The sequence below is a fragment of the Passer domesticus genome, chromosome 4 (genome assembly GCF_036417665.1).
Source record: "Passer domesticus isolate bPasDom1 chromosome 4, bPasDom1.hap1, whole genome shotgun sequence".
Lineage (NCBI taxonomy): Eukaryota > Metazoa > Chordata > Aves > Passeriformes > Passeridae > Passer > Passer domesticus.
The window spans coordinates 57,720,912-57,743,601 of record NC_087477.1 but is presented as its reverse complement, the minus strand read 5'-3'; the positions used below and the strand labels follow the sequence as shown (position 1 = coordinate 57,743,601).

At 37.3% G+C, this 22,690-nt stretch overlaps 1 protein-coding gene across 1 annotated transcript in view; it reads right to left on the bottom strand.

Moving 5' to 3' along the window:
• Positions 1–22,690, bottom strand: part of SCFD2 (sec1 family domain containing 2) — a 187,369-nt gene that overhangs the window by 143,193 nt on the left and 21,486 nt on the right. The window contains exon 3 of the mRNA XM_064418169.1: positions 13,930–14,057. Coding sequence (XP_064274239.1) covers positions 13,930–14,057 — 128 coding nt within the window. The remainder of the gene's footprint in view (positions 1–13,929; positions 14,058–22,690) is intronic.

The window sequence follows — 22,690 nt, the reverse complement described above, 5'->3', positions numbered from 1 at the left end:
AAAACAAAACAAAAACCAACCACACATACAAATAAAAACAACTACAAACTTTAATAACAGCAACACAAATCACCCCAACATTTTGAAGCCTCCTCACAAGTATAAGACAGAGGATGAAATCAGTAAGTAGTCACTGGGAAGTATCACAGCAAAACCCAAAACTTAACAGAATATAGGAGGAGGGGAGTGGGTAAGAAAAACAGACTGATGATGTGTGAGAACTAATTCAGCTAAATAACAATGAATGGCTAGTTTGGCACAATTAATACATTTGTGCACTAAAGAAAAAACCTTGGGAAACAGAATTAAATAATAATGCAGGGAATGAGACTGGATATTATAGAAGTAACAGAAACATAACAGAGTAGTGACCAATCTCACTACTGAGGGACCTGTCCCATCCAAAAAACACTGAACATCAGTGTGATGAAGCAACCCTGTGTTTTAGGGCTCTGATAAATGGAAGATAAAAAGTAATACATAACAGAGACTAGACTAGCCTAAGAAAAGAGAAATCTAACATTTGTGTCAAAGAAATGGTGAAATTAGCTATGTTATTTAGCTGATATCAAGAGCGCAAAAAGCTTCCAGACAAATACGCAAGAAAAAAAATCTTACATCACACCTAAAAATGGGATAAAATGCAAAGTACATTTATCAAAGAACATCATGTCAAATTGAGATGTAACCAATTAACAAATTAATTACAATGCAAATGGATTTAACGTAGCATTAATTGTGCCATAACCATATTTGAGTGGGAAAAGACTAGGATTACAAGAATTGTAAGATACCTAAGAAACACCCAAAACCAGATGGCAGGTCATATGCAATAGAGAAGTACTACTATATAAAAAGAAAAAGTAAAGTAAGAGTGTTCTGTGTGCTTGTACATATTTATAGTACACATTTTGGTAATAAATGATGCCAAAACAGGTGCTGTCAGAAGCTTGGAACATCATTAACATGGAGAAAGAGCAGCCAGCAGATCTGGATTGCTTTGAGTATTGGACAAATGTAAATGGGATGAAGTTTATCATTATAAAAATTATGCATTTTGAGGCCAGGGTAAGAGTTGTAAATGTAGAGTTAAAACCTGGAAATGACAAAAGAAGGAAATAATGTCTAGGCTTCTTCATTGTAAAAGAGCAGGTACAATTCCTTTCGAGTGATACAGTTGTAAAAACAGAGGCCATAGAATGCTTCAATAGGCAAAGGCCATAGAAATGCCTCAATACAAAGCCTCCCTCCAGGAGCACTCTGTGCAGCTCAAATCACTTTCATTCCTGGAAGTTTAACTCAAAACTGTGATGCATGCACAGAGAGGTCACTATAACAAATAGGATGATGGAGAACTAAATGATAGGAATGCAAAACAGAAATGTCTGGCTTATATGGGGTCCCTGCATCAGCTGGAAAAAAAATCAGGTCTCTTTGAATACATAAAAAATATTTACACAAAAGTTCAATACTGGTACTACAACCAATGGGGATTAAAAAATACATTAATATATTTACACAAGATATTAAGAAACATCACTTATCAATCAGTCTTCCAGTAGTGGAGGCAAGAGTGGAGGCAAACAAATGTAACTTGTTCTAAGGTGAGGTTTGATGAGTATCTAATGAGCAGCTGCATAAATGTTCACAGGCTTAATTCACTATAAATGGCCCCCTTCAATCCTTTATTCCTATGATAATTAATTTGTAAACATATTGGTTGAATTCCACCGCCAACTTTCAAGAATTTAGAGCAGATCCCAAAAGAACTGCAGAACAATTTTGCCTACTTTTCAATTACAGAAGGTGTTTCTTGGTTTTGTTGTTTTTGTTTTAAATAATTAATTGAATAAATAATTTTTGCTAAATATGAAAACAACAGCAATGAATATCAACATTTTCAATGTTTTACCATATAAAATATATGCAGTTCATAATACATGTACAAATGATTACATGCACAATTAGTCTGAAGGGAAGAAGTATTTCTATTACTGGCAAAGTAGATCACTCAACACAGACATACTGTAGCAGAAATTACCAGCAACTGATATTAAAGGTCTGTCGAAAATCTGGGTTTGAGTAGCAAGAGTAGACTAAGTGGAACAGAAAGACTTTCACCTTAACAGTTAAAAAAAAGTCAACTGGACAAACCACATTTATAGACATTAAGAAAAAATTTAAAAACTATTACTTTTTTCCATTTGAAATTAATGCTGCAGTCTATGTAGTGTAATGTAGGCATTGCTTCAAGAATATAACTATTTTTCAAGACAGATTTACTGGTAGAAGTACTTTTTTAAAATTCAGAATCTAAAAGTGCTTATGCATCCAATAAAAATTTATGGATGAACAAGTTGTTTAAAGAGCAAAGCTCAGAATTATCAATGCACTGTTCCAAACATCCAGGCCTTATTTTTTTCATATAACACTTAGTTAATTACCTCCACAGGGACAAGGAAACAAGTCAAGGGGAAAGTACATTTTGAGACCAACTGAGTAAATCAGTGGATGCTCTTCCAAGACTGCAGGAACCGCCAAATACACACAGCTTTTAACTTGGTTCCGTTTTATGCAAGAACACAGAGCTCCACTGGCTGGAATCCTTTCGCTGAGGTCCATTTTCCACTTGAAAGAATGAAGACTAAGAAACAATCTTGGCATGCTTGTGCTCACAGATGAGATTTTTCAAGACAGTAGAGGGCTGAAGAAATCCAGACAAATTGTTTTCCTTGTCCACAGTCTGAGCAACATAGACCTATCTGTCCCAGTAGCAATGCTGGATACTTGTGTGGAATGTAGAAAGCTCTTGTACTCCACAACGCCAGCTGGGCAACTGTGCTGCTAAGGGAGCTGGATATTTGATAAACTGAGTCAGAGCAGTTTAGCAGGGCAGATGATGCCCCTTACATCTCCTTGTTAGTCTAATTTCCAGATGTTGTTATTAACTCAAAATTCTTTTGTACTTCTTGGGAAGCTTCAATAACAATCTTTAACAACAAGCGCCAGGAAAATAATTTAATCTCAACTTTTGTTTAGCTTACTTCAAAAGTCATCCAGCTCTTGAACTGTTAAGAAAGAAAAGAAGAACATCAACTAATCCCTAGTTCTTTGGAGAAAAGGAAAGTAGGCCAGTATGGGATGCTGTTTGGCTGGCTTCTCCAGAATAAGGCTCTGGACCTGAAGATCTCTAAACCTTACAGCAGAGTGAAAACAGATGTCTCAGGCTTATTTCTAACAGCACATGCTCATCTCCCACCAAAAAACATCTCTCCCTTTTTTGTGGCAGAAACACCAATACCCAGGTAAGCCCATGGTCACATGTATGAGTACAAACAGCAAGTCCCCACTACAGCAATGCCAGGATAAGTCCCTTTTGGGAGTCTGAGCAGTCCCTGAAGTACATCCCAAAGTACACTGCCACAAGGCAGGGGCAGGCTCCTGCTGCCTGCCCCCACAGCACTGTGCCATCAAGGAAGAGCTGTGACCGGCCCTTACTGAGTCCCATTCCTTTTGCCACCTTGACAACATCTGCAGAACACAGGCACTGGAGGTCAGCCACTCTTCCCTGTCTGTCATAGGCTTTCTAGTATACCTCAAGACCTTGAGGGAGGCAGAGCCTGCCACATCTCACATCTGAAGGTGTGTATTGCAGTGGCTTTCATAGAGCCACAGACAATGGTGACAACTATGCTAATGTTCAAAAAATTCTGGAATAGAGGCATACACCCAGAACAAATAAAGCTGAATGCTATTTATTACTCAGCTAGCACTTGCCATGTGAGCTTGAACATCTAACATGACTTGGCTTCAGTCCCAGCAGCTGTAGCATTGAGCTAGTTATCCCAAAAGCAGTTTATTCTCTATCACTAGATGTGTATGGTACGATTAAATCCTTGTTTTAACACTGTTCCTATAGAGCCCAACTATATTCACATAAATGCCATATGCTTGCTGTTTTAGCTTTCTCTCCTAATAAGCCTTAATCTTTTATTACAAAATGGAAGTCACACTTAAATATGAGTTCTGTTGCCTATACTTCCGAAATTCTTTTACATGCCTTAAAACAAATAAAACTTAATCAATTAAGTGGGACAAATATAACTAAAGCACTCTAATACAATCAAGATTTTCGATTCTAAGCATCTGAATCCAGATGTCTAAATATGACCCTAGTTATGATTTATGACTCCTAGACCATCTACAGTTTCATCTTTTCAAATACATCCTGAAGGCTTTGACAAATTTATAGTTTAGGTGTTTCAACATGAGTTGATAATTTTTTTCTTTTCTGTCTTTCAGAACTTTGTTTTTAAATGTTCTGGCCCTTCAAATGATTGTTTCCTTCTTTGTGTACTCTACCATTTAGTTTTCCCTCTTCTGATTGTTAAGTCAGTATGCACAGAAAAGTAACAATCATATCTAGCTAGTGTCTACAATACGCTCTGATTGCCCTCCCAAATATTAAAGCAAATTTAAAAAAAAACCAACAAACTATGTGAATAAACAGGTGAAATCTTGACTTCCAGAATTAAGCTTCCCAGGAGTTATCATCAATAATAAACTTGTAATTTAATATTAGCATACCAGAGTTTACCAAATGCTCCTCAAAATCCTGAGTAAATATGCATAGGGGTTGGATTTTATTACTTAGTTTTTACCACTTCCACCAAGTCAATAAATACAGACTACTAGGCCAACTCCCAAACACAGAGCCTCTAGCCCTTAAAACAAGTAACCCCTGGAAACAGTAATTCACTGTTTCTGCAAAAGGACTTGAAATCTACAAATTTGGCTGAATCATATCCAGAACACTTTAAACTTCTCACAGAAATGAATCAACTTGTTTGTCTTAAAAAAAAACACTCCCAAAGGAATGTCAGGTGGCTTGCGCATGTCCTCATTTAGCCCTACGACATATGTTCTCAGACACTGAAGCACTTCATTGTGTTCTTGGCACACTGCCCCAGAGAGAAGGAGGTCATTGTTCTTCTTTGGTACACTATTCACAGGACTTAATATTTCTCTTATGATTTCTGGAAGACTTCTGCAGCTGAGAATATCCTAACAATTATTTTGGGTGGTAAGCAATTAAATAGGGATGGAAAACATGATGATATATGAGTATGTACATATGTAATCCACCATCTCTGGTGTAACGAGTCAGCCTTTGTGAGACTGAATGAAGAGGCTTACACAATTATACTTGGGGGAAAAAAGCATTGGACAACCCAAAATGCCACATTCCACCTGAAGTTTTACACCTACAGCTGTTGCAAGCACACCAGCATGTATTTTATCTTTGCTTAAATCCTTTAGCACATGCTTTTCATGATAACACTTTGGTTCTTTACTTCTACATCACTTTCAGCCACTTGAAGTTTGTTCCCCGTCCTTTTTTAAAGTCCTTTCTGTGATTGTCAGACACACAAAGTACATACTTTGTGTTCCACCAAAGTGCATGTGTTCCCACTGCATGCCAGAATCAGCATCTCCCAACCCACACTCATCAACTCTTCCTTGTGTAAAACACAGTCCTTGTGGCTGATGCACCCTACAAAATGAAGATACCACAGCACACATTACAGCAAGTTCTATCTTATTTTCAACCAGGCTGCTTCCCCACAGATATAAAAGAACAGCAATTGCAGTGAATTTCATTTTCTGAACTTGAAGTATTTTTTCACCCAGATACAAAGAGGCTTAAGGGACTTGCTCCTGTATTTTTAACCATATCTTGATTATCACAAATGGCCATTCTACTGTATAGTGTTGGTTTTTTTTAAAAAAACCTTCAAATTAAAAAGTCAAACTATATACTTTCAAGACTGAGATGGAACATAGAACTCAATATCAGCAAAAAATAAAGAAAGCTTAGTGAGTAAAGAGAGTCTGTTTTTTACCTGAAAAACCCCACCAAATAAATTTTAGCAGAGAACAGAAGATGGTAATACAATTACTTATTTTCAGGAAGTTGCATCAGCATTCATAACTGATACTTTACAAATTTATATGTGTGTGTGTGCATAGATATTGCTTTTCTTTTTGATCAGCTTATTTCTGCAGAGAAGGACTTTTGATCTAGGTGTATCAGAAGTAACTCACTGGTGCTTAAAAAACAAAAGAAGCATTTCAACCTTTTCTGGACAATTTGGTTTGTTTGTTTAGAGATGTAAGAAACTGACTTACTATCACTACAGATTGCAGAAAATGAACAAATAAAGTTAGTTGTGAAATCCCACAACACAATACCAGTTGCCAGTATATGTGCAAGTAAAAGCTATTTAAATTTTTAATCCTTTCACTCAAAATAATTTTCTCTTGATTTAAACAGTACAAAAAAATTAGTAACAACGTGGATTTTCATTAAACCTTTGTTTCCAAAGTTCACAAATGTTTATCTGCACATCAGTGTTTACTCCTAACTATCGTGAACATCACTGAAATTGTCTAGAGAAAGACATATTGACATAGGCTTTTCCTTATACTTTTATTAAGAACAAGATTTCATATTGAAGTTTATATAAGCTTTGCAGTATGACATTAGGAAATAATACAAATAATGAAATGACATATTTACAGAACTTCTGCAAGAGCAACACTTGTGTTTACTTTTACATTTTTAAGTATTATCTTCAATTCTAATCACAACCAGACACAGAAGGAGACTTGGCCCCATGTTTATATCTCAGTGATTTGGTTTATTTTCTACAAAAATGTTGATACAAAAATAATGAAAAAAGTAGAACTTTATCCAAAAAAATCCAGGATCATAGAAAAACCAATATCACACCAGTCCCTTCTTAAAAGCAACAGTAAGGTTTGCCAAACAGTCCTGCACTCATGTGCCAACCACAATTTAATCAAAACAATTTTTCTGTTTCCCATCACTACACCGGGTTATGTGTTTCACTTCCATCTGCTAACTGTTTCACAGCAGTGAAGTGCAAAGTAGAAGAGGTATGAGACAAATATGATAGGGTTTGCAATTTTATTAGGGCTTGAACCATTACTGATCTTACACCAGAAGAAACTACTTAACATGCAGTACATTATTCACAGAACAATGAGACACAATTGAGACAAAAATACCTTTACTGATACTTCAAAAACTAACTCAATCTAGGTTATTTGGAAAGAATATGAGTCACAGAATTAGAAATAAAGTAAAAAAAAATTCAACAAGACCTTATGGCAAAATGTGGTATTTAGTAGTTCAGAAGAAGCTGAAATTTTTCTTTGAACTTAAATAAAGAATGAGTACTCCCAATATTACACTTCTTTTCTTAAGGTAAATTCACACAACCCATATTTAAGTAGTCATAAAACATTCAAACAAAAAAACCCTAACTCAAACCAACCCACAACACACAAAACAAATGTGAAGAACATTTGATCTGCTAAACAAGACCAGCCAAAAGCCATTTACAGTCACCTGCAGGGAATACCTTCCTAAAATACAGAGGGAGAAATTTTGCCTTCAAATAAAATTCTTGCAATAGAGAGGCTACAGAATGTTCCCCAAGATTTATTTTTTAAAAATTTCAATACTATTCTGGGTAGTTGCAGTTTTGGATTAAAACATCTCTGCTTACCTATTCTGCTTAAAATTTATTTTTGTTATGACTGCACTTCACATTACCAATCTCAGTCTCCTTTTATAAACATACTTCCTTGAAAAATAGGGCAGGACTTAACTCCCAGGACCCCTTCCAAACTCATTCTCAAATGTTGTGGCTGTTGTTGCAGTAGCAGAAGCCAGTGGGACTGCACATTCCAAACCCTTCTTTTCATCTCTACAATTCAGATGAGGATTTGGTACTCCGAGGTACTTTTCCTTCAGGCAGGCTGTATAAATGACACAGATGTTCAAGCATCCATTTTTAACTCTCTTCTCACCTCAGGTGGATTTGAGTGTGTACATTTCCCAGAAAAAGAAATCCTGTACTTTGAGGGTAATATTGACACTCTGCCGTTAAAGATAATAAAAACCAGTGAACAAGTAACAGGTAGATGTGAAGTGGTACTTTTCCCCAATTTGTGAAGGAACATAACCTACTGAAAGACAATTCAGTAGGCAAAGGTGGGAGGGGAGCAAAGAAAGGTAAGAGACAAATGAAAGAAATTGGTAAGTTCTTAAAAAAAAAAACAAAAACAAAAACAGAAAGAATAATTGACTGAATCAGCTGAGCAGCTACAAGATCAACAGAGTTGGATAAGAACAAGCTAACTACAGCTGCCTTTTTCATTTTAGACTTCTTCCTCATGTAATACACTGTATTGCTCTGCTGGTTGAGAGTTCCTCCACTATTAAACTCATAGTTTAATATGAGTTATTAAACTCATATTAAACTCATAATAGTTTAATATGAACTATTAAACTCATTTAATAGTTCCTCCACTATTAAACTCATAGAATAGTTCCTCCACTATTAAACTCATAGGCCACAATAATAGTGGATCTGTGGCCTAGGTTCTTCGAAGCTCAGGATTAAATGTGTCTGAGGTGTGCTTGTTTTTTCTTTTGTGTAACTATTTTAACCTCTCATGGATGCTATTCTGAGTATCAGCAGGTGAGAGTGGAATGAAAATGAACATGCACAATATCCAGCTTGAAAGTATAATGATTAGCACAAAGATGGCTCCTCAGCTGCTCCTAAACAACACTGCATGCCAATGCAGTGTCACTTACTGATGAAAACCAAACTTCTGCTCATGAATGTCTCTCCATCTCAGCTACTTTGTCACATCTCCTGAAAAACACAGAACTTTGTTGGTAGAAATATGAGTATCCTTCACCTTTTCTGTTACATCTAGTGAGTTACAGAAATTAAGTGAAAAGTTTAGCTGTTTAAGAAAAACAGCATACTCTCTGCACATGTGGAGCTTGGAACATTTCTATCCTAAACTGGCAAATCCAGATGACTATCAGAAGATGGGATCTATTTAGTTAGTTAGTTGAACCCTTAGCAGGGCTGAAGCTCTGAACATCAGCCTGTTGTAACACTGCAAAGTGAAACAGCCATAATATCAATGTCTTTCTACAGTTCTCAATGTGGTAAATACTGTTCAGAAACCACCTTCATCAACAGTTATCAGGGAAAGCCTATCCCCACAATACTCAAAGTACATTCCCCTGGAAATGCAAAGGCCTATACAGAAACCTCTCAAATAGGAACATTTCCAAATTTTACAGAAACTTGACTTCAAAGTCTTCAAAAACATTTAGCACACTGAGAAGCAAAAAGCCTTCCTGCCTCCGGGGGTGAATGATGCAACAAAACATCTGCTATATTGACCATCACTGAGGTTGGGAACATTTGCTTCAGGTCAAGACTACTTTTCAGCTGCACTACAGAGAAAAATCAGGAACTCACTATTGCAATAGGCTGGAAAAAAAATCCACTTGGCTAGAAAGTCCCACACTGCAGGACTCTTGTTACTTTTAAAGAGACAAGGAGCAGACTAATTTAACTCAAGAACTGCCTGTTCAAGATCCAGGCTGTACAATGGAAGGAATTCTGGTCTGAGAAAAGCAGCATTCCCCCTCTCCTTGGAAAAACACCCTGAGAAGATCAGGGAGCCCTTGAAGGGGCAGCATGAGACCCACTATTAGACATTTGGGACACCTCAGGCTAAGCCAGGCTGGTGTCAGTTGAGTTGGTACAGGAAGCCACTCACTTCATGAGGCTGCCTGGAGGAGAACTTTGGCAGCTGCCTTACTGATCCTGCCTCTTGCTCTCCCAAAGGATTTGCAAACCAGGTAAACAGGCATCAGAGAAACGTAACAAGCATCCCAAGAACCAGTCTACTACTGTAGATATCTTCTCTGCAAAATGAGGGGCCATAGTGTCTCCAAACTGAGCTGCTATCCAGGTACCTATCACTTAGAGAGACATGCTGCAGAATGGATGCAAACCACACAGACCACACTGAGCTCTGCAGAAATGACCTTCTTTCTACTCCCTTGCAAGGACCTCAAACTCAGACTGGCATGTCTCACTACTTGTCACCATAACAAAATTGTCCTCATGATTGGCCAGGGTGGATTTTAGATAACCAAGATCAGACTTGTTTTATCTACCTTATTAGCTCATCATCTTGGCTGGTAGCTTTTATCCTCAAAATTTATTCCAGAAATTTATGGTATTGAATATTTTTATATTGGTCTCATAAAGAACAAATAGCATGTTAAATACTGTTGCAGTCCAACGCAACTCTTCACTTAAAAGAAAATAGTGCACATTTTATATGCTTTATGTTTTTAGAAAAAGTATTGATCTACTGTATTGATTCTGTCCATTTTAAGCTACTGCTATAAACTCAAAATATTATTTTGTATTGTCACACTATAATGTCAGCATCTTCCTATTTCTACGCAAACAAATAAAAGTTCAATTCAACCCATACAAACCACCTAATTTGAAAAAGTTACAGCACTCATTTTTTACTTCACAACGACTAAGACTTTGCTGATTTTATCGTGAGCTTGATTTTTAAAACTGTATTTGTACCATTCAAATGGAAAGAAACCAAATGGCTTTTCTCCCGCTAACAAGGGCTTGTGGAACAGCACGCTGCTCTTTGTTTCTGTTACTGTACCAGTGTTTCGACTTTCACCAGTCTCCATGCCAGTAAAAAGACACAATAAAAGAATTCAGACTCAGTCAAGGTTTACTGTGTTCTTTTCAAACAGAAGTGTAAGGGTGCTGCTACAGCCACAGAAGAACATTTGTAGCAAAGGTTTTACCACTGCCAAATACTATGCTAATAGTAAAGCTTTCAAAGAGAGAGTCAGGGCTGGCCATGCTCAGAGGATGATTAAGATATGCATCAGACTTATGAAGAATGGAGCAGGAAATTCAGGAATGGAAAAAGCAGCAAACTCTCTGCTGCTCCAGAGTGGCTTCGTTACAGTCACTTACCAAGAGGGGGGCAGAAGTAATCCCCCTTTCCAGTATTTACAATTTCACTTAAATTTAGCACAATGCTATAAATCTTGCCCAAAAGCTATTAAGGTGATCTTTTCTTCTAAAGAGCTTTTCAAAAGGATATTTAATTCTTTAAATAAAGTACATTTTAAATGTGAGGATTTTTATTATGTCAAAATAATTTACACCTATGTATTTACAACTACACCACAGGACAACTGACCAGAATTTGGCAAGTATTTACCACCCCTCATCTGGGTAAATAACACAGAAATGCAAATACCACATAGGAAAATTGGAGCTGATGTATTTCTTAAAAAGTGTTGTTTGACAGCTTTTGGGTTTTTTGAAGTGTGTGTGTGTATAGACTGACATGAAATATTTTAATGCCTCTTTATTTAAATTAGAAAAGGACAGCTTCACCTATTTACATGCAAACAAATACTTCAGATACCCCTCCTACCCATCTCCCTTGATACAACTAAAACAATGAATGTGTAAATCAAGAACACCTGAAAGCAGAGCTCCAATCTACCCAGGTCAAAAAATGTAACCATAATTAGTGTATCCTTTATTTCTCTTTTTTCTCCATCATCAGATCTCTTCTCCTCTCTTCCTGCTGATCTCAATGGAAAAAGATGGAGTTCCCAGTGGCCTGCAGACATTTGGAGGTGCTGGAGCGAAGACATGTGTCCCCTTCTACAGTTTTTGTACTCTCCTTCCTTCTCAGGAGGAGGAAGACACATTCAGAAGATATCAGAAAGCAAAAACTTGAGCTGTGTGTCTTCCCAGAGCTGTCATTGCTCCTGCCACATGCAGGAGGCAGAGAAAGAGGAAAGCTGGCATCAGGCACATCCCTTGCAGGGGAAACGTGGGCAAGCACATGAACACCTCAGAGCAATGAGCAGCCTTTCAAAGCCCAGAGAACAACATAATTTCTTTTCCTTTCACTGAAAATACAGAAACAGGATGCGATTGAGTTTCCCATCACTGCAAAGGGCTCCCATGCTGCCAGTGTCACAAGTGATGCAGTTTTTCAGGCAGGTGGCCACTGCAGGAGGGCTCAGCTACACCAAATGGAATTCAAAGCTTTGCTTTCAAATGTAATTCACTCCTTATTTCCAGGAAAAAAAAAGAAAAAAAAAAAAGAAGTACTAAGGAAAATACTCTTACCATCTGACACAGCTGGTCTTAGTAAAGAGAGTAAGAGGAAACTTTCATGCTAGAAAATCTCTGACATTTAATATCAGAGCCATAAAAAAACTCAGAAAATACCCTAAGTGTTGAGAAAAACAATGTGCAATCCACCGAGATCTTCCAAAACAGGCAGAACCTGAGGTAAAATCATAAAAACCCAAGTCTAAGCACAGAGCCCAGTGAAAGCATTTCCCTTCTCTCCAGCCAGAGTTGCCTCATATCACAGTTGCAGTAGAAGGACCTTTCAAAAAATCACAGCAATTAGGACCAGAACAGGCCACTGCAATTTTTTGCTTCTCAGCAAATGCAACAATTGATAAAGAGCACAATTTCCAGCTTCCCTACAGAAAAAGAAGATGTTCTGCAGCATGGTGAACAAGCAGTGAATGCTGTATAGATGCCCATTTTAAGAAGTCATTAACAAATGCGTGTCATTGCACAATATGACATCTGGATGTGAGTTTCAGGTTTTCTGCATTTCTGCTCAATAAGAAATGGTTTATTTTGGTGACTGTAGTGCTCCCCTCTCCTTGTTTCTGATTTTATCCCTGTTTATCATTTACAAGACTATCTCAAACTTTACTTCACCCTTTCAATTTCAACTACAAAGTTAACAACTGATTATGATTCTAGTGCAAGATAAATATACAATTCACAGAAGAACAAAAGTCTGTGAATATTACTTCATGCTACATTTCAACAACAACAAAAAAAATCAGGAATTTGTTTCACCATCAACTCCTCATGTTTCCATATAGCAGTGTATCAGGCCCATGTATGCAAGATACTCAGCAAGTGTCAGCTACTGTGATTAAAACTAGGTTACTGCAGCCTTCACTGGATACCACAGGAAGGGGACACAGAGGAAAGGGGGGCTAATCTAATCATTCACCCAAAGGAGCAAAGGTCACAGATGGATCATTACCTCTTGAAGACAAGAAGCAATTAGTTTTATAACAAAGATGAATTTCAACATTAATAATAATTGCTTTTAAAGCGTTTGTCACAGAAAAATAGTAGGGGCTTCTTAGCATTATTACGGTGAGTACTCACACACATATTAAAAACTTAAACAAGATTTTGTTGTTTACTGAACCTTCCCTCCTTCAAACAAATTTGCAATAGCCCTTTCTGAGCTACTCCTTTTCCATTTCTTTAAAATAGCTTACAACATTACTGTTGCAGAAATCCAGAATTTCTGATTAATAATCTATTAAATCCATGCTCTAGGTATTTGTAACGACCATACAATATCTTATATGTTATAGCTGTAAGGAATTCATTAGTTGGTTGTACATCAAATTCTACAATATCTTGGCAGTTTACTCTGCAGTCACAGATAAAAGTCTGTTACTCTTATTCCATGAGGACCTTTCTCTCTTGATGAAAAGTTCAGCAAGAAGCAGACCTAAGAGTATTCAAAATACAAAAATATTGCTGAATAGAGACAATACCAGTTTTTACTCCCTTGAGCCAGGCAGCCTTACTTGACATTTTAGAAAATGCTCTGTAAAATAAAGACAAGTAGCATTGCTAACCATTTACATGCCTTTAAAACCCTCCAATGCTCCTCCATGGTTCTCAATCTTTCTAAGGTTGTTGTATTCTTTTAAAAACATTGTCTCTCACTTATATACCAGAAAGATCCTATGGTAGCCATGAAGGCTACCTGAAACCTGCTGACAAGGATGGGGATGAACCAAGAATGGGTGGGTTTTGCCCAAGAGAGTTATGTGGAAAAAGATAAGCTGACATCTTACACATCAGTACTTTGTAAGGGAGACTATGTCACATCGCTCACCCATGCTCATCTTAATAGGTAAATTTTCTCTGCTTGCAGCCTCCACAAGGTGTCTCCTGGCCTCCATCACAGCTTCCTTTTGTTTGAGGTTCATGAAGGACTCCCACAGAGCTTTGGCAGCTGGATCACTGTAAGAAAATGACATGACTATACTAAACATTGCTTGAATAATGGAGTAAACTTACATCAACATTTATGTTTTGAGATGAATTCTTCTACTTACTAATCTCAGGTAGGCAGGATACAAGCAAAAATAAAGTGATATAAAAGCTTGATTATTATTAGCAGAATAGTTGCTACAGTTTTAGAGAAAAGCCAGATTTTTTTGCTACCAATTATAAAGCATTAGAATTCACATATAATAAATAAGCATGTCATTCTAAAAGTAAGCACTACTGTTCAACCATAAGAATATCAGAAACAGTCCAAACTTCTTCAGTTACTAAAAGGCTATGGAAAGGATAGGCTCCAACTTCCCCACAAGAGTTTATATCCCAAAGCTGGTACTCCCAATGCTGAAGGCTGTTGTTATAATTTTGATGAACTGCTGTCACTTTGGGTTTCATGGATTCTCCATGGATGAATTCATGGATGAATCTCCATGGTTTCTCCTGTGGATTGTTAATTTCTGTATGTGAAATGAATAATCCACAGCAGAAATTATCTGTCCTTATGATTTCTGCAATTACAGATCTCCTTTTTGTTGTTGCTGCTAAACTTAAATTAGGCATTTTTGTAGTTCCATCTGCACTCAGTTCCCTGTCATTCTTCTCTTTCCTGCAGGACACTGCATTTGTTGCTAGAGTGAATGAATTCAGTGTTCTCTCAGTGGCAAGGGAGGATAAGGTAGGAAAATCCCTTGCTTGGGGCTAAAGCCACATGTTGGGATTAACTATGTTGAACTGTTTTTTCAATTTATTTTTTTGTTTTAAAGAAAAAGCTTCCCTCTGTTTTCTCCTCAGGAGACATTTAACTCCTAAAGATATTTTGATGTCATTTACAACATGCTTATAAACATGCCAAAACAAGCTTTGTTTCATGGAAATAGAAACTCATAATAATTCATTTGATACCCATTCCAGAGCTGTTCTTATGCTCTGCTGCAACAGCAGGGCTGTATTTAGCAAATCTGTGCTGTCTCCCAAACCAGGTAAGAGGATCACCAAGCCCCATTTCTGACATCCAAGCAACCCACATCCTCTGTCAAAGCCTAAGTGGGTGGAAGGACTGTGGGAAAAAGGTTGAGTTACCCTTCTGACCAAATCACAAATGAACAGGAAGTGCTAATTTCACCCTACTGCCAAGGATGGCAAACGAAAAAAATAATCAGACCTAACACAGTACTTCCCTTTCTCCTTCTAAACACAGAGGCAGGAGGCAGTACCTCCCAAAAGCAGCTGGGGCACCTGCAGCAGCTCCCTCTACTCCATCACTAAGTGCTATCTGAGCACTAAGCACTTTTCATGGGCACCATCTCCAAGAAGGTCCCTCACAAGAAAAAGCTACAGTGATATGTAACATACAATAGTGCAAGACATGCGGGATTTCCAAGACAACTGGATACTTCAGTACAATGTAAGAATTCCTTTATGGAAAGTGTTGTCAAGCACAGGCACCCCAGTTAAGTGGTGGAGTCACCATACCTGGAAGTGTCCAAAAATTAGTAGATCTGGCACTTTGTGGTATGGTTTAGTGGGCATGGGAGTACTCAGTCAAAGGTTGGACTCTGTGATCTTGGAGGTCTTTTAATAGCTCAGATTCTGTAATCCTCAGGTATGCTATCTTTACAGATTATCTACTCAATCTACTCCCCACCCATGATCACTTGTAAATGCGCTGTGTTGATCCTGTTCACATCACATTCACAGGGTATGTCTCGCTGTCATTTACAACTGTGCCTGAGGTTTGGATTTTATAAGGCCACTGCATTGCCTGATAACCAATCCCTTCCTGGATATACCATTCCAATACCAAATCTATAGAGATCAGGAACTGAACTTGAAACAGCAAGAAGCTAGGTTTAAAAATACTTTTCCCCCATTTGGAAGGAAAACAAAGTAAAAGTTTCTGTTTAAGATCTTTAACTTGTTCTCATTCTCACAATTCCCTTCATCGCCCTAAATGTAAGCAGAGTCTCACATAAACAAGATACCAGGAACTAAGCCTTGCAAAGGAAAACAAGCAACATAAGGAAGCTAAAATAAGCCTACCAGATTTTGCACAGGTTTTTGTAGTCCCATTTTTCTCACTCCTATACTTCAGAAAGATACTTAGCAAATAGTAAAGTGTGAAGAACTCATCCTAAAAGCATCTACAAAAGTCAATAAGAGTGCATGTGATAATTTTATCATAACCTTTGTTTGCTACTCTCCCTTCTCACACCATGTGTGGATCAGTCCTATCACTTTGGGTGGCAAGGTCTTTGAAAGCAACATGTATCATACTATATTGTATCATCACTACCAGAAGTACCTGTTTGAGCTGGTACTTCTACTTGTTAATAAACTATAATACCCCTCCAAAATAACAGACCCATTATTTTAAACTAAATAAAGAAACAAAAATTAAGAATGAGTCATACTAATGCTTTAAGAAAACAAAAAAGGCGAGGGGTGTGGATTTACTTTTTGCTTTGTATATTCTTCCTTCCTCCTTTAGCCACAGTAAGTTTTTCTTTAATCCCAAGGACCAAAGTTTGCAGGATCTCTGAGGGTTGCTTTAATGCATAAAAAAGAGCAAAAAGGAAAACAACTACAGTCCTAAAGGAGAGGAGAGTCAACCACACTCCTGTATGCTACATCTCTGTCATCCAGATTTTCTGTAGACATTTTTCTTCCCACTGCTTTGCACAATAATTAGTGGTTTAGGTATCATATATATAACTATATATAAGCAGGATGAGGTCAGTGTATATCAATAGCTAACACAGTCAACTGACTAGGTCAATTCAGAGAAAACAATTTTTAAGCTCAGTCTTTTTTTTTTTTAATATAACAGGAAAAACGAGCCACAAAAGTACTTGTATTTTTTTGTTGCTAGCACTTTTCCTGTTCCCCCTCTATTACCCTTTCCAATAAAGGTTTTGGCTTTGAAAAACACCCACTCTTAACCTTCATCAGTAACAAGACAGGAATGACTGCTGGGAATGAGTCAGTAGGACACTGTACAGGGCTCTGGTGTTGCCTCCTGCCTGATCTGAGAAGTTACCACAGCACTTTCCTTTTAGAAATTTCTAACACTCGGAAAATATATTATCTTATCTTACCTTTTCGGGGAAACATTTGTCTGCAACTGCCTTCCAGCTCTTGTCATGGTGCCCTTCCCCTCCACTTTTTCCCATCTGCAGTTCCTCTGCTTTGGTGCAAATGTCCCAATCTAGTGACACTGGTAATCAAAGATTTCTATGGAATCCAGCACTCAATTCAAATTTCTCCCTTGTCTTGCATTCCTTGACTTCCCACGAACTATGTATTGATTTTACATTTTATCTTATATTACATAATACACATTATCTTATACTATATTTTATACATTAAAGTCAACCTTTTTATTCTGAAAGTAGTTTTCTGAAATGAAACATTTGGGTTTTTTTTAAATATTCAACATAATCGAATATTTTAAATATTTATGTTTAAATTTTGAATATTTATGTTGAAAATATTCAACTAAAAATATTACAAAACCCTTAATTGATATTGTCTGAATGATGATGGCTTGGTCAAGAAAAAATAAATCCTTTACAGTTACACCACAGTACATCTCAGGAATTCAAAAACACCCTTCAAAATAACTGTCACAAAAGTAGGTAAATATTACAGTATACACTTGTGTGCTTTTCTGTTACAAAATGTTTTGTAAGGCATGACAAACCTGACAAAGAGAACACTAAAATTCAGGGGCCTCTCCAGTAAGTCAGTTTCACCAACAAGAGTAGAGTTTCATTCACAGATTTGATATCCTGTCCATTTCTTTTATCACTATAGTCATTGTATTGTACCTAACTGACCAGTTATATCAGAAAACAGAATTTAATAGAAACAACTGTAGCAGTAACCTGGCAGAAAATTTATTAAACAAAAATATCACATTAAGTCCTGAGAAAAAGCATAAGTCTCTGGAAAGCCCCATTGGACAGAGTTATACCATTCAATTTACATAAAGCAGCCTTTGACAGACATCTCAAAATTGCAAATTTCTCCCTTCCCCTCACACACAAACTTTTTTAATGGGACATTCTCTGTTCCAAAACTAATTAAAATTTAACTGCATATAATTTGTACTTGAAAACAACGATGAAAAAGATTATAAAGAAAGAGGGATAAACCTAGACAACTAAAAGATGCAGCTCCCCTACTTCTGGTATTTGCGTGCCAGTTTTCAAAGCTGAATCAGGAAGACAGAGAGGAAAAGGACCAAGTCATCAGATCCATAATCCATATGATGAGACACCAGCTAGCAATTGTGCCAGGAAAATGGTGCTGATGAGAACCAGTCAGGAAGACTGGAATGTTCCATGCTGACTAAAGCTTGATGCAGGTAATTCAAGGAGACATAGAAAAACAAAAATCATAATTGATAATAAAACGATTTAGCCATGAAGTGGCTAACTAGCTGGCTTCTCAAATTTATAATATCCAGAGGAAATACCACACAATGAAATCTGATGTTTACAAGATGCAGGGTGAAAAAGCCAAAACCCTGAGCAGAAGAAAGGGTACAGTATGGTAAGCAGTTCTTTTGGTGATGGTGCACTAGCTTCAGCAATGCTTGCTGTGAGGGAGCTTGCTCTCATTCCCATGGAATTCCTTTCAGTAACGCGTTCTGATAACTACACTAATTTGTTTGATCTAGACATTTACAGGTTGATTATCAAATGCCTAACCTTGCATCAGTTAAAATAACTGTAACTTACTCTTTTGATCTGGTCTGATGCAGTCCTGCTAGGACAACACTGCCAAGTTTATCTGACAGACAGAATGTACCCCTACCCCTGATCATCTGTAGCCTTAGAATCAAAGCTATTCATTTTGAACAAATTTGGGGAGACCAGGGGAGGTTGGTGGCACTGGGATGTGCTATTACCAAGCTGGAGGCACTAGTCTGGAAATAGGTGAAATCAAGCACCAGTCAATGGAGAGCAAACTCTCAGAGCAGATGCAAAACTAGAGGCAAAGACAGAAATCTGGGGGCACTTACCCTGAGGGGGCCAGTGCACAACACCATAATTCACCCTTGGCTGAAATGACGTGTTTTGCCTGATACCACCAGCACAGAAAAATATTTACTTCCCTTATTGCTTCAGGTCTTGTCTATTATTTACAAATTTTTAAAATATGGTCTTCCTGGTCCCTAATGCAGAGCAAAAGGTCAGGAAGTAGTAAGCCTACACTAGAAAATATGTTCATTCAATTACTAAGTGCTTCTCATTTATCATTATGTTTTCAGATGTATGAATAGATCATTCCCAACCCTCCTAACATTTATAGTATTAGTTTGGCAATACATTTCTTCAATCAGCATGAGTAATTAACCAATGAAAACAAGTCAAACACTCTTGTCCAAGAAGCATACCATAATCACTAGAATTATCAGTCACATATGTAGTCTCTGGCAAGCTATTGCAAATTATTATGATGTGATCTAATTTCCAGTCAAGGCAGATAAAAGTGACATGCACATTATCTATTACTGGATTTTTGTCTGGACTTCTTTGCCTAACAGGACAAATTCAGGTCATCCTGCTTTCTCCTTATAAAACACTGGCATTTTTTTCAGCTACATGTAGGCCCTGCCATGCCTCCAGGCTTACTGAAAAACAGGTCAAAAGTCTCTTCCACAACCTTTTCAAAGGCCAAATAGAGAAATTAGTATCTACATATAGTTTCCTTTGCAGGTCTCCTGTAGTTTAAATTAAGGCAGAAAAAGATGACTTTTTACAGTTTTATTTTGGTTTTAAACCTCTTGGCATCAGGTGAAGCACAGCCTATATCATAACATCATATACAGCAAATAACCAGGAGGAGGAGATCATATGAGAAAGATACTAATAAGGAAGAAAGAATAAGCAAATGTTCTTATTTATACACCTGGCAAAGGACACAGGATTTCAAACAGCAATTTGCTGACACAGACTCTGAATAGGAAACAGAAAATAACTGTGAGTGGGCTTCAAAAATTAATCAACCTAAATGACAGAATTTCAGCATAACAAAGTAGTTGTGTTTATACTTTCACAGATAAAAAGAAAAATCAGAAGGAAAATTGTGGTAGTCTCAATATGTGACAGATTCTGTGGTTATTATATCAGCAAAGCTTTCACCTTTCGTCTATATAGCTTTACAACTCAGCTGCATCTGTATATTTTCACAAGAGGAAGGGAGAAGGGAAAAATTCAGTAAAGATTAAATTAGAGAGTCATTAATACCACAAAGCTGCCCAAAACTGAGTGACTGCTAAAATAAAAGGGTGTGCTGCCAAGTATTGCCTTTGCAATAACATTTCTTTAAAGACAACACAACACCCACGTTAAGTGCACAGCACTTCAAAAAACACCAGGTGGTCAGAAGACCATTACTATGAAGGACAAATCCATGGCTGCAATATGTCATTTGAATACTGATAAACCAAAGAGAAGCACAAGCCTGCGATAAGATGCAAAGATTTGTCTTTGAGCCTGGAGCAAAGGGCCACATATCAGGAGACATCCTCCCTCCTCCAATCCCTGCTGTTTCAGAGACAGCAGAGGCTGTGCCAAGGCCACACCGGATGGACTGTGGATTCCTGGGGACAAGCGCCAGCCTGACAACCCTGGTGGGGACAGCAATGTCCCTGACTGCACCCCACCACACATAGAGCAGCCCCTCCCTGGAAACAAACAACAACATCTGGAATAGCCTCCCCAGAACAGCAGCTCCTCCATGCCACAGGGATTGTGTGGACGTGCTGTGGGGAATACCAGGTGGATGAGAAGAGCTCCACACTGCCATGTTCCCAGAACACAGCTGGGCTCAGGGAATGAAGCTGCTCTTCATTTCACCCTTCTGAAAGTCACCAAACAGCTCCAACATAATTTATCTAAAATTTTCTACATAGAAACAGCTATCAGTATTTTCAGGAGCTCAGTCTCTAGCATGGATGCAATTTGAGCACATCTCAAGCATGTGCTCTCAATGGGCTAGGCCAATTTGTGTTCAACTAAAGAGTCAGCAATACTTTATTCAGAAAAAATACAAAATCCACAAAACTTTTTGTTTTTAAATAAATATAAGTTGCACATTCCCAGAAGGGACTAACAGTATTTCTAGGAAAGCAAAATAACATTAAGTTTTAAAGTAATTCCTAGCAGTGGGCTGTCATTGTGCTGTTGAACATTTTGTACAGTTGGCAGATCTGCTCAGCCAAATTAAATGCACTTCAGACAGTAGAAACTGGAACTATACTCCAATGCTTCCTAACCTTAGGAAAAAAAAAAGCATACAAAAAAGCTAATGTCATCTTGGTAGTGTGCTTGCAGAAAACTGCAGGAGAATGAAAATTACCACCTCTGCCATAGATTAGTGAAAATTTTGCAAAATAGCATAACACACAAAACCTTTTAAAAAACAAGTTCTTTGCAGCCCTTCAACTTAGAACATTATGCTCATATCCTCACCTAGATGCATGTTAAAATGCTTCCATGTATTGGTTTTTATGATTAGAACATGAAGCAAATAGTACCAAAAAAAGTGTCCAACAGCCAACATTAAAGAACATAAATATGTTCCTGAATAATTTAATGGCTATTCCCCAGTTTCACTCCAAGCCCTCAAGCCACTCAGTGGGTGTAATCTGTCCTAGACTCAACTGTGGCTGTATACTTTGGCACTGAGTCAAAACAGAGAGGTTATTGTTTGATTTATATGCCAAGGGCCTCTTAGATAAAGGGCTAATGGCAGGCTGATAGCTTCAGCCTTTGCATATGGTGTTTATACAGACCCTTCTTTCCCCTCCCTCCTTTCTGTGTATACTCCAGGAAGGCTGTGTCACATCAAGATCAAGTTAATTAATTAACTCATACTAGCATAATTTGATTGATAAAACAATTTGATTCACTAAAGGTCACACAGAGTGCTGTTAAAACACCAACTTTTCTGCCTCAACAACACAAGGTTTTGAGGCTTTCATTTTTCCACGCTGCAAACAGGAATTTTAAAGAAATAATCTCACTAGAAAAATAGATGAAAGAAGAAATTAATCTGTCAATTAAAGCATACTGCAAAGTGCAGAAAATAATCAGCGCTTCATGAGATAATTAAGCAAAAAATAAATCACGTCCTACAACAGAAAGAGAATTCATTTATGTGACCCTTTGTTGTTAGTTCTGCAAACTATTGAGCTTCCCTCAAAAGAAAACTAGAGGTCTTGCATATCTGATACATTTGCTATTTAGTATATCCAAACAAGGACAATTTCCTAGAATATAAGTTTCTATACTGTTAAAATATTTCAGAACATAGTCCTGTAGTAAGACCAAGTTATTATTTATTAGATTTTACAAAACTTCATTATCAAATTATACAGTAATTACTTTTCTGCAAGACAAAAGCACCATCAACTTTTAGTTTAAAAAATACAATCTAATTTTGAAAATATAGACAAAAATCATTATAGTAAGACTAAATGTTTAAGAGCCTTTTGTCACCAATTTATTTTAAATAATTTATTTTAAACAACAGACATATAAAAAAGAAGCTTCCAGGCATTTTAAAAGCAGTTCTAAAAT